The sequence below is a fragment of the Spermophilus citellus genome (assembly GCF_964194105.1).
Source record: "Spermophilus citellus genome assembly, chromosome: 12".
NCBI lineage: Eukaryota > Metazoa > Chordata > Mammalia > Rodentia > Sciuridae > Spermophilus > Spermophilus citellus.
In genome coordinates, this window is record NC_138198.1 from 103,813,978 (window position 1) to 103,827,002 (window position 13,025).

The 13,025-nt window shown below is 49.9% G+C and overlaps 1 protein-coding gene across 3 annotated transcripts in view; it reads right to left on the reverse strand.

Moving 5' to 3' along the window:
* LOXHD1 (lipoxygenase homology PLAT domains 1) overlaps nt 1–13,025 on the reverse strand; it is a gene marked incomplete at both ends in the record, with an annotated part of 139,103 nt that overhangs the window by 60,524 nt on the left and 65,554 nt on the right. For 2 of the 3 annotated variants that reach the window (XM_081263227.1, XM_081263226.1), the window contains 5 exons: nt 3,021–3,154; nt 5,633–5,787; nt 6,232–6,706; nt 8,607–8,767; nt 10,315–10,507. In XM_081263227.1, the coding sequence (XP_081119353.1) occupies nt 3,021–3,154; nt 5,633–5,787; nt 6,232–6,706; nt 8,607–8,767; nt 10,315–10,507 (1,118 nt within the window). The remainder of the gene's footprint in view (nt 1–3,020; nt 3,155–5,632; nt 5,788–6,231; nt 6,707–8,606; nt 8,768–10,314; nt 10,508–13,025) is intronic. The other variant, XM_081263228.1, reaches the window with a different exon arrangement.

Genomic DNA, 13,025 nt, shown 5'->3' on the forward strand with positions numbered 1-13,025 from the left:
AGATGGGCTGGACTTTCAGCCTCCTTTCCGCAATGCCAGCAAGGGAGGTCTGGAGGAGATGGGGCCTGCTGATCCTGGCCCAGCCTCCTATGGGAGTAGATCCTGCTCAAGAAGGGCTCTGGGTGCAGGGGAGGGAAAGGCAGGGGGGCTTTTTAAGGATCAAAAGACAATAAGGCAGACACAGAAACCACATGGCTTAGACAAGGGTATGGGGAGGAAAACGCAGGGCCTGGGTGAGCAACTTTGAACAGAGCATTAAACCAAAGCTTGGGACCATTGGAGAATCTCACTTTAAAGTAAAAATTGAGTGAGGAGGTGGCAAAGTTGAATGTCATAAGGTGTAAATGATTTTGTAAGGATTTTACCACTTTTGTGTATAAACTAAAGGTAGGACAACATCAAGTATAACAAGTATAACTGGCCATGCTGGTGATACTGGTGATATCGAGGAAGTGGGGTTGGAACTTGAGGCCTTTGGATTTATATTTGTATCCTGCCATGCATTCTTGTAGATTCTTGTTCACGACAGTGAACACAGACAGGTCATCACTTAACCTTCTTGAAGCAGGGACAGGGCAAGGACTGGGCACAAATTCACTGTGGGTTAGGTGATAAGTGATACAGAGAAAAAGAAAGTGGGGAGGAGCATGCTAGGCCTCCCTGAGAAGGTAACATCTGGGCAGAGACCTGCTTGAAAAAGGTGTGAGAGTGAGCCATGGGAGAAGGGAGTGCCAGCGAGAGGGGACAGTGAATGCAAAGGCCCCAGGTGGGATCAGGTCTGTTAGGTTCAAGGAACAGCAAGGAATGTACAAGGTGGGAGGGGCTGGGACCAAGAAGAGAGAGAGGTGGGGATGTGGGGCAGACCCTGCAGCCCAGGCAGGCCAATGGAACTGGATTAGCTTTTCCTCTGGGTGAGTGGGAAACTCTGCAGGTGTTTGAACAGAGGAGGGACATGATCAGGTCCTTAGGCTGCTGGAGACACTAGGAGGGCCTGGAAGAAGCAGGGGATCAGTCAGGAGGCTTTGAGCAGAGGGATAGTCAGGAAGATGGAGAAATGGGGTCAGATTTATGCATTCCAGAGCAAAGAGCCAGAAAGTCCTGCCAAGGGACTGGGGGTAGGGTGTGAGAGGAGAGAGAGATCAAGGTGTCCAGGTGTGTGGCCACTGTTGACTTGGTCCAGGGCACTTGATACCAGTGTTCTTGAGTCTCTTTGACTGCAAAGCCCTTCTTCCCCAGCTGCAGAGGCTGGGGAGGGCCTAGGCACTGCTGAGAAGGCTGTGTCTCTCCATGAAGCTGGGACTTGCTCTTGTGATTCTGTTTCTTCTGGACTTTTGTGGATTCACCTCTATCACCCAAAGCAGGCGTTGCTTCCATTTGCTTCTAGCATGGAGACTAGGGAAGCTGGCTCACCACAGAGCCCTCACTGGATAGAGAGGGCTTCTTATTAAAGAAATTCCAACTAGCAACACCCACAGAAAAGGAGGGGAGGAAAAGGAGGACATGAGGAAGGAAAGAGCAGAAGAAGAAAGGAGAAGGCAAATAAAAAAGAGTCAGGAGACAATTTTATTTATGAGTGATATGACATAAACCAGGACATAACCTTAACAAGAATATGGAGCAGTTCTGTGTTGAAACTTGCAAAGCATTACTGAGGCACATAAAGGAACAGCTAGAGAAGTGGAAAAATGAACATGGGGTGCAGCACTTAATAATTTAAATATGCCATTCTCCATACATGCATTTAGTGGCAGAACAATGAAAATTCCAACAGGACTTTTTTTTTTTCAAATCACTTAATGTCTTGATTTGAAAAAAGGTAAGAATAGCTAATATTTTTAAAGAATGATCAAAAAGGACAAGTACTGATGGAGACTCAAATAAATTACAAAGCTACAATAATTTTTAAATTGTTGGGCTGGACCAGAAATGTCAAACAAATGGAACGGACTAGCCAGCTGTGACGGGGCCACAGGGGAACCGGGGATGTTCACAGCTTGTCGCTTGCCTCCTGTCTCAGCAGCACTTTATCTTTTCCAAGTTTAAATGCCTCAGGTTTTCAGAAGGTCTGGAGTAGTAAGCTGAAGTGACATCACTAAGCCCACTTATTAGAAGACAAAATGACAGCATGAAGATGAAGCACTCATCCAGGGTGACCTGGTGAGGCACTGGCAGAGGATAGACCCTGGGTCAAGATGCTGTTCCCAGCTGTGGGATTGTCTCATGGTCCTTATGTGCCACCACGATGACCTTACAGAAGCCATAACACTGGACCATCTGCAAACTGTGCCTGGTCTTCTGTGGGACAGTAGGGCAGGTGAGGGTGGGAGATGGGGAGAGTCTCCAGCAGAGGCCAGAGCTGGCCCACCACCTGCTTATTTATGTACATCCCATGAGCTAACATGAGTTTTGCATTTTTAAATAGTTGGGGGAGGGGGACTAAAGATGGATAATATTTTGTGGCATGAAAATTACACAGAATTCAAATCTCAGTGATCGTAGATGAAGATTGACTGGAACCCAGTCACGCCCATCCATTTAGTTATCATCCAGAGACGCTTTTGTACTTCACCAGCAAAGTTGTTGTTGCAGAGACCAAATGACCTGCAAAGCTAGAAATAATTTTTATACAGCCTTTATAGAAAAGGGTTGCTGGTCTCTGGTCTAGAACATTGAAACTAGGTGTGGGATGCTCTTTTTTCCATGGAGGGACTTCTGGGTGAGCTAAGACTGCACACAGAGACTAGGTGTGTGAGGCTTGATAGGGATTGAAATCTCTCAGAATGGATGGGCCAACTGGAGTGGCTGGTCTTCAGACTGTCACCTGAGAACTAGAAGCTCCAGTGGGCTGCCCATTGAGAGGGAAGGAGGCAAGACACCCACCCTTCCACAGGACCAAACCCACAGAGTCACAGCTATCCCACCCTCACCCACAGACATCACTTCACCCACCTGCAGTCCTCTCTCAGGATTATCTTAGTGGCAAGGATGGCCTTCTCTCCCTCTCCTCCAGCCCCACTCACGTGATCTCATTGTTCACATCGGTGATGTCTATTCTGTCCAGAAACCAGCCTGGTCTGCTGCCTGTGTTGTCATGGCGAATCCGAATCTTGGACAGAGCTCCCAGGTCAATGGCATAGATGGTGAAGGTGTCTGTCTAGGAGGAGCCAGAGTAGCCAGATCCACCCTCTCCCCAACTTGCCATCAGCCCCACTCTCCCAAGTACCCAGCACCTGAGGTGGATGATAAGACCCCAAAGCAACCAGGGCTGGGGTGATGGAAACTGCAACTCATCAGTTTGGAGTTTGCTCTGCGCTGTTGGTATTTAACCAGCCCCTGCCCAGGGGATCTTCTTGCTCTCACTGCCCAGCAAGGTGGAGGGAAGAGAGGGAAAGTGAAGAGAGAGGTAGAGAGTTGACGAGTCTGCTGGATACCGGCATTCGTATTGTATGTGTGTCATGGGCGTGCACAGAGATTCTGTATATGTGTGCACGAGTGCATCATCTCCTTCAACCCCAAATTTCCATTAAGCACCTGCCATGAGTCAGTCCTGCGCAAATCCAAAGTGATTGACAGAAACAGAAGGCTTGGGGCTGCTCGCCACTTAGGTGGGAAGACGGAATGGGAATCATACACGTGTACGTAGGCTGCCATATGCACAGGAGGAAGCTGACAACACCAGGACCCTTTACGTGAATGGGGTATTCTTGGCTATCCTCTTTTGACTCTTTATTTTGCAAAAGATTTCAAATATTCAGAAAGCTTGCAGAAATAATGTAATGACAGTCTGCTCACCTTAACCTAGATTCTGCACTTACATGCAACATTTTCTGTATTACTCAATCTGTTCTCTCTCTTGCTCTCTCTCTCTTTCTACTTTTATTCTGAATCAGTCAAAAGTAAGTGGAAGAAACCATGATCCTTCATCCCTAAATATTATGAACATTCTCATATAGTCACGGTGTGATGACCAAATTCAGGAAACTTAGTGTCCATACATTATAGACATGCATCATTTAATGATGAGGATATGTTTTGAAAATCATGTTACAAAGGGAGTTTTGTTATTACGTGAACAAAAAATAAATAAGAGCTGTGTGTGGTGGCATCCACCTGTAATTCCAGCAGCTCAGGAGGCTGAGGCAGGAGGAATGTGAGTCCAAAGCCAGCCTCAGCAATAGTGAGGTGCTAAGCAACTCAGTGAGACCCTGTCTCTAAATGAAAACTAAGGCTGGAGATGTGGCTCAGTAGTTGAGTGCCCCTGAGTTTAATCCCTGATACCCCCAAACAAACAAACAAACAACAAAAACAAATAAGAGTGAACTTACAAAAACTAAGATAGCTAGGATGTCACTAGGTAATATAATCTTATGGGATCACTGCTATATATGCCATTTGTCATTGACCAAAATGTTATTGTATGACTTGGGACTGTAGCATTATCTAATATACAGTCCATATTCAGATTTCACCAAGTGTACTAGTTTTGTCTTCTACAGCAGTTTTTCCCCAGTCTAGGAATGTAGGGGCTATAATTTTTCTGGGAGACCACTGAAACCCAGGAGGGATTCCTAGTCCTCAAGCCCTGGAAGGAGGGCTGAAGAAAAACGCTAGAGCCCCGGAATAAAAATCGTCATGAGCCGGGAAGTATTTTAATGGATTCGGTCATTGTTTTTCCTCCTCTGTGTTGATCAAAGAACCTGATTTGGGGATGAAGACAGGAATGGGAAGGATAGGGGACAGGGGATTTTGTGACACCTCAAAGGATAAAAATGATGGCTTTATTTTTTCCTGCTTTTCCATCTACACCTGGAAGAGGAAGAGGCTTGCATTTCTTTCATGGATTCCCACTGCCTCAGGACACAGTCCAGCCTTCCAGGCTGACTTTCAAGCACATTGTGGCCACACCCACCCTATTGGTCTTATCCTAGCTTATCCACCACCCAACAGCACCAACCACAGCTCGGGAGCAGATGCTCCATCCTCACACCTGAGCACTTTCCTCCCTCCACCTCTTTGCTGTCCTCCTGTCTTCTGCAAACACCTTTCACTATCTTTTTCATTTTTATTTTACTTTTGTTGCCACTGATGATTGAACCCAAGGGTGTTCTACCATTAAACTACATCCCCAACCCCTTTTATTATCTGAAACAGGGTCTCTCTAAGTTGTCTGGACTACCTTTGAATTTACGATCATCCTGCCTCAGTCTCCCAAGTCAATGGGAGTACAGGGGTGCACCACGACATTTGGCTCACAGTAATCGTTACACACCTGCACCATACTCATCTGCCCAGCTGAAGTCTCCCCTTCCCACCAGGCTTCTTCAAGACACCCCGTGGTAAGCCCTTTATCCAGGAAGCCCTGCTCAGCCTGCTCTGTGCCTGAGCCTCTCTCAGATACTGTTCTCTAGTTGTCCCTGAGAATCAGCTAGCCTATGGGCTCCATGTGCTAGAACCTGCTTGTCCTCTTCTCATACCCCACCATGTGCTGGTGTGCCTCAATGGATTGAAAGAAGCACCCAGCTAGACACTTAGCAGATGCTGTGCTGGGTGGGGACGCCATGGGGACCATCCAAAGGCACCAGGCCCCATTCCTGAGTCCCACCCCCAAGGGAATGGAGACCCCTCACTCTACCTGCCCCTGCTCAAACTTGTTGGATTTGTCTGACTTCTTCAGGGGCCGCTCGCCCGTGTCCCCGTACTCCTCACCGTAGATGGTCAGGAAGACATTGGCATCTGTGCCGGCCTTGGGCACATTCCCTGTGATCACCTGGACTTCATAGGTGTTGGCTGGAGACACAGAGAGATACAGCATTGAGGAGGGCAATCAATGAGATGGGCCTGAGAGCAGGTCCAGGCAGACCCTGGGAAGAGGAAGAATCTACAGGAACCTCTGCTCCAACCTGGAACTGAACCTGCCTCTCCTCCAGCCCAGTACGCCTTCACAGTGAGGCTAAGAGCAACATTTGGCCTCCACATCCCTCTCTCCTGTGCGCCCCACATTTAGTTATTTCAGGGTCCCTCTCCAAGCCATTGGTTCCTCTTGAGTGACTCAGGACAAGGGCCATGCTCAGCCCAAAGAGAACTGTCCCTGGTGGCTTTTCAGACACAGGTCAACAGAGCTATTCCAGAATCATGATGGGTGCCCACCTACTCAGCCTTTATGTGAGGGAGACCAAGCCACCCCTGACCCCTCCCTGGTCCCTTTAGGGGATTATGGCCCCTCAGGCTTACGCTCAGGACCAGATCGGCCCACTGGCACCAACTCCACGACAAGTTCATTGTCCTCCTTGCCCCGGGCCAGCCAGCGGTGGACTTCGAACTTGTACTGCTCAATCACCTCCTGCATCCCCGGCCCCTGCTCCTCCTCTTCCTCTTCTTCCTCGGACTCCTCCTCCTCCTCCTCCTCTTCTGACGAGGACTCCTCTGAGGAGGACTCCTCCTCTTCCCCCTCCTCCTCCTCATCGCTGCCCTTCTTCTTCTTCTTCTTCTTCCTCTGCAGCTTGGCTTTCAGCCGCTCCTTCTTGAGCAGCTGCCGCAGCTTCTCCTTCTCCTTCTTCTTCCGGGCCTCCTGCTCCGGCGTGAGCTCCACCTCCCGCACCACCAGGTGCCGCAGCCACACCGCGTCCACGAACCAGCTGGGCCCAAAGCCCTCGCCCGTGTGCCCCAGCCGGATCTTGTAGATCTCACCCACGTCCGCCGCCTCCAGCTGTGCAGAGCACAGGCCAGTGGCTGGGGTGGCCCTGTGTCCTCCCCACCTCCCCTGCAGAGTCAGGAGCAGGGCCTGCTTGCTGGGCTGTGGCCCAGACAAGGCAGGGGCCTCCATGCTCCTCCTCGCCAATCACACCCAGCTTGGCTCCTCTGACCTGGTCCCAGTGACCCCCAAACTTCTTTTCTTCTACCCCCTGTGGGAGCCAATCTTTTTTCCCTGTTTCTTTCAAACATGCACACACACACACACACACACACACACACACACACCATTCATTCCTATTGTTCCTATTTCCACATCTTTGTTATGCAGTTCTCTCTCTTGGTCTGTCTTTATTCTCTCCTCACCCCTAGCTCAAACATATTCGTTCTGATTCCTGTGCTTTATTATCACTTTTTTGAAAATGTTCTGTATCTTTCAGTGTTCACTTTCCATGTTTTTTAGTATTTAGCATATATAACTTTTGTAATAAGCAAAAAGAAAAAATGTTCTTTTTTTAAAAACAAAACTCACATCCATGTCCCCAGATGTCTAAGGCCATCCCAGACACACAGCATCAGTTGGAATGCTTGTCCCCTCCTCCAGAGTTTGGAGCTAGTTCTGGCCTGGCTTGGATACACTCTTTGCCCTCAAGAGCTCTGAGTTCCTTCAGAGTGGGGACCATCATTTTAAGTCTCCCCACTAGGCATAGCACAAACTGGCTCAAAGGACAGTGTAGATAGAGTCATCAGTCTTAGATGGCATTGTCACTCTGTCTTGAACCACGAGCTCTCAGGAAGGACCTGCATAAGACGAGGTCTGGTCCCTACAGGCTCCAGGGAGAGGTTCACATGGGTCTCTGCTAGTCCAGCTCCTCCTAGGTACCCTGATCCTGAAAAGCCCCTGGCTGGGCATTTGACCCTTTTCAAAGCCTGGTTCCCCCAGTTATCCCACTTGAGTGCCATGGAAAACTAAGGCCTATAGGGCTGCCTCATGGTCACCCAGGGTCCCACTATTGGATTCTAGGCCTAGAGGAGACTGCAAATCCCCTGACCTCCTGCTCATGAACTCACAATTGGCCAAACCATCTTTGTGAAAAAACTACCAGCCAAGATGGAGTCCAGGGCACGCAGAATTTATTCTTTTCCACTAACTTGGGAATGGGCACTAGGCCTGGCAAGTCATGCCTTGAGTACAATAGTTCTCCTCTCCAGCACTTGCCTACTCATAGCACCTTGTGACCACCCTCCCCATGGAGGGCTGTCTGTGCCCCCTCCCATCTGCCCTTCCAACTGTGCCTGCTCCCCGAAACCTAGCCAGCTGGCCCCTAGAAGGTGCACAGCTCAGTCACATCTCCATCACTGGCCAGTTTCCTGAGTGCCTTCCCTAACATTGATCATTACAGGGACCATGAAGCCAGCCAGGCAGGCATTACAGAGCTAGGTTTTAACTAAGGAGGAAGTTGAGACTCAGGTCAAACACTTGGGCCTACTCAGCAGCGTATGAGGGCATTTGACTCAACGAGGCCTCTCCAGCTCCAATGTGCCAGACACCTGTGACTCTGGCCTAGTTCCAGCTTGACAGGACCTTTTTCTTAAAGTTCCTCACACCCGTCTTTGACCTGAGACCAAAGATAACCCCTGATTTAGCTCAATCCCTTCATTATAGGCCCAAAACTCAGGCCTGGAGAGGGGGTTTCCTGTCCAAGTCACAAGGTAAAACTTGATTGAGCCCAGTCCAAAACTCTACACCCTGCTTCACTGCCCCCAGGGAATCTGTTTTCCAAGCAGCATCTCTCACTCAGATGGAGAGAGGCAGCTGTTCTCGAGTGGATGTGGCTGGGAAATAAGAACAGCCAGGGAACTATCTTGGTGTCCAGTAGACCTCTATGGGCACCCCTGCTGCTCACCCCACACACCTGGAACGTGTCCTTGGATGCCCGATTAAAAGCCTTGGAGCGGCTGGAGAGGAAGAGCACCTCAGTCTTGCCTTCCTCGCCATAAATCTGCAAGTAGACTCGGGCAGTGGTACCTGCGCCACCCACATCCCCTGTCCAAATGTCAACCTCATAGTGGACCACTGAGAAGACAAATGTGGGAGAAAGGGGACATTTAGTAATAGCAATCACGGTGATCACAAAACAAACATTCCCGAGTCTGTGCCATGTGTCTCCGGCTTCACAGCACCATCTTATCTAACCTGTTCCCAGCACTATGAGGAAGTATGATCATCCCCATCTTGCAGATGGACAAACTGAGGCTTAGAGGAATTGAGTAGCAGGTGGAAAAGGCAAGCCTAACCAATCAGACTCCAGGCTACACTACAGTCAAGTCCTCTTCCATAATAAGACATAACAGGTAATGTCTAAGACTGAAAAATAAAAAACAGATAAGCATATTATTTAAAAGCTCAGAGCTACATTTCAGAGGAACAAACTAAATTAGTTACAGTGAGATAGGATGAAAAGGAAGGGAAAGGTCAGATTGCTCTGGGGGAGGGGGTGTTGGGGGGACTGTGGTGCTGGGGATGGAACCTCAGAGCATTGTACATACTAGGCGAGTGGTTGACCACCGAGCTGCACCCCACCCCTGTGCTGTTGTTGTGTTGTTTCTAAATCTTTATGTCCTTGGCTAGTACCCGGACTGCTGTATTGGAAATCAAGTTTTAACTCATAAAAGAGGGAAGGGGCCGTTCTTACATCGACAGGTGCCATGGGAGCACGTGTGTATGGTACAGCTTTTGGAGAACTTTGGGGTAGGCTGGGGAGGTAAGGTGCACAGGAAAAGATACCAAAGGTCCTGGCAAGGGAAAAGCTGACTTGGGGCGGGGCTCTTTCCAGGGTGGGGGGTGCCTGTGGGTGTGAGCCGAGGGCAGCTGTTCCCAGGGTGGAGGTAGACAGGGGAGGGAGGGACCTTCCCCTGTCGTAATTTGGTCCCACTGTCTCTCCACCCCTCTAGACACCCTCAGGAGTCTCTGACCTACCATGCTCTGGGGCTCACATGAAATGCAGTGGAGACCAGATCACCTTGAACTTCCCTGTTACCACCCTGTCCAAGATGCCCCTCCACCCACTCCACTGCAAACCCCTCACCCCGCTTCATTTTCTTCAGAGCTCTGCTGCTTTATCTTTTCTATTTATTGCCACGGGGGTGTGACGTAGAGCCCGTGAGGACAGGAGTTTTTTCTGTTTTGCTCTCTGCTGCCTCCACAAAGCCCAGAGCAGGGATGGCTCTGAGCAGCTTCAATAGATAGCTCCTGAATAAATGAGTGAGCTGTCTTATCTGCTCAGCCAGTCCTCCCAGGGCAGGACACAGACTATGCCTCAAACTCTTCTCCACAGGGCTGAGAATGTGCATTTTCCAGATAATATCATTTGCTGCCTTTATCCCAGAAAAAAAAAAAATTCCATCTGTGGAGTCCTCAGTTTCTCCATCTGTAAAATACGCCCTTACTGCCTCCCAGAACCATGGTACTGGAGGCAATCGGAAGACCCCATCATCTCCCCACAGAACTCCCCTCCCCCCACCAGTTGGAGACAAGACCCAGCTGCCCAGGGTCCGCCCTCCTTCCCCAGCCTCAGCACACAGGGGGATCCACACTGCAGGTCCCACCAGCCTCTTGCATACATTTCTGGATCTCCACGACCTCACTGGGGTAAAGCTCCACCTCCAGGCGACCATCCGCCTGGTTCTTGTCCAGCCAGCGGTTGGCAGGGAAGGTGTACTTCTTGCCTTGGCGAGGCACGCGGATCTGGACGCTGCCCAGGAACCACCCTGCGTGTATGCCCGTGCTGTCGTGCCCGATGACCAGCCGGTTGATCTGGAAGGAGACCCCAGTGAAGGTGTACCAGGAGCAGGATGTGCAAACTTCCCAGCCTCCCTCACTCTCTCCCCTCAGCTGGGATCTCCAGCTCCTCGGAAGAGGGAGGCTCCCAGGACAGGCAGAGAGAGTCCTGGCCCAAAGGGCCACCTGCCATCTGCCAGCTGGGGGACCAGGGAGTCTCCCCTCCTGCCTGGGACCCCCATCCCCTCCTCCAGCTTGTTCTCAGGGAGACTGTCCCTCTCTAGCCAATTGCTTTGCCATTTGTTAACATCTTTGCATGCAGGTGACAGGGATCATCGTTCTGATTGCTTTTATGTTTTGTGGAATTATCTGATGATCTTTAAGAACCCTTCCTGCCCTGAGATTCCCTCTGTGATAGTTTGGAGGGTGACATTAGCCATGTCTTGTGCCAAAGGGGCAGATCTTAAAAAGTATCTGTGCAGACCTTGCTCCTTGCTCTCCCAGATACTAAGAGTCTTTCCAGCTGGTAATGGAACCATTACCACATGCTAGTGCATGAAGCCCCGTCCCCTGCTTGTCAGAAGGAAACCAGCTGTTTACAAGGTCTGAGGTCCCTCTGGGTGCACGCCAAGAGACACAGGAGTTTCACTGTTTTCCTGTGGGGTGGGACTATAAATGTCCCTGAAAGATACAGACTGAAAAACTCAAGGCAAGGCTGCGTCTTCTATCTGATATGACTGGAAGCTCCCCAAGGACAGGGACTGTCATTCAATCCTATAGCACCTTGACCTTGAGGTAGAGTAATTGTTCAGTGGCATACTGAGCACTTCTAATGCTGATGTTGAAAATCAGAAAACCGATGTAAACAAAGTTAAGTGGCCCGGGCATGCTGGGCCCCTGACCAGGCAGTTGGCAGATGGGGCTCAGCGCCCAGCTTCTTGGCCACACTGAGGGGGTTTTGGCAATACAAGGCAGGGTCTACATGCTCTCCCACTACCTCCCTTCCCACTCCCCCATGTTTCATTGATCTGTTGGCTGCTGCCAGAAATCCTTTAGGAAAAGGAAAAACATTTCCACTCTACAGTTACTGATTCAACTTAAAATGTAAATACATTTTGATCAAGGAAAACCTAGATTGAAGTTCATGAACCTCAAGAGATAAGTGATATGAGACTGTTCTCCAGAGTGTGTGTTGTTGGGAGGAGAGAATTCTAGAAATAGGGTGCTTCACAGAGAGGTGCAGGGCAGGGAAGCAGAGGGCTTGCCACTGCTTCAGTTCCCACCACGCGGCCCCCTGAGAGCAGCAGGTGCAACACATATCCCCACACAGACATTTTGGGGGCTGTGGCCAGTGGTGGAGTTCAGGGTTTAGATCTTTGTTTCTCCAAGTCAAGTACAGAGTCTCACCTTGACCAACCCCTAGCCAGGCTACTCAGATCTTTCTTGGCTAAGCCCCAACTTTGACCTAAAATGACTTGAACAAAACACTAGCACAGTTTCTAACAGCTCAAGGCTACATTCCTAGGACGACCCTACTGCCCCTAAAATGCCTGCCTGAGAAAACCCGAGGCTGCCAAAAGAATACGCTCTGGGTTCTAGCTGGACCTGCAGGTGGTCCTGAGTTCAGGTGCTGGGAGGGTAGAACCTAACTAGAATAGGTGCCAGTGAGCAATCCCAGATGGGTGTCCTGTGGTCTGTGTTCATCAGCTTTTCATTGCTGTGACCGAACACCTGATGAAAACAACTCAGAAGAGGAAAGAAAAATCATTTTGGCTGGTGATTTCGGAGATTCAGTCCATAGTTGTCTGGCTCCAGGGCAGCGATATCATGATACAAGAGCATGGCAGAGGAAATCCGCTGTGCTCACAGCAGCCAGGAGGCAGAGAAATGACACAGAAAGGGGTCGGGGCAGATAGAGCCCCCGAGGCCATGGCCCCATGACCTACTTTCCAGCCACACCCCATCTGCCTATCGTTTTCACCACCTCTCAGTCAATCTGTTCAAATTATTATCCATCAAATGGACTGATCCATTGATGAGGTCAGAGTCCTTATGATCAAAGTCTTTGCCTCTGAACATGGCTTTCAACACAGAGCTTTTGGGGGACATTCCAGATGAAACCCTAACAGGGTCCAACCTCCCCTTACCCCTGTGATTCCTCACTGCCCCAACTCTGAATCACTGTTCACCCTCCTCCCATTCCCTCCTCTGCCCTTTAAAATGCCTTGGAAACCTCTGCACACATCAAAGTTGGGTTCACTTGGCACCGGCCTCTTTCCCCGCTGCAGCAGGATGCACTGATTGAAGCGGCCTCACCACTCTAGTGGAGGACTTTGTTTACCTTTAATGAAGTGCTCAGATCTCCTACAGCAGGGCCACCTGGAACCTTGAGAGAGGAAGACTCTTGGGTCCCACCCCCTAAGACAGCATAGTGGTGACTTGGAATTGTCCACTGAAACAATTCCAGTGGCACTCAGGCCTGGCGCTGGGAAGCATTTTCAGGCACTCCTTGAAGTACTTCCTTTTCTCTTTTCCTTATCCGAACCCGATGTCC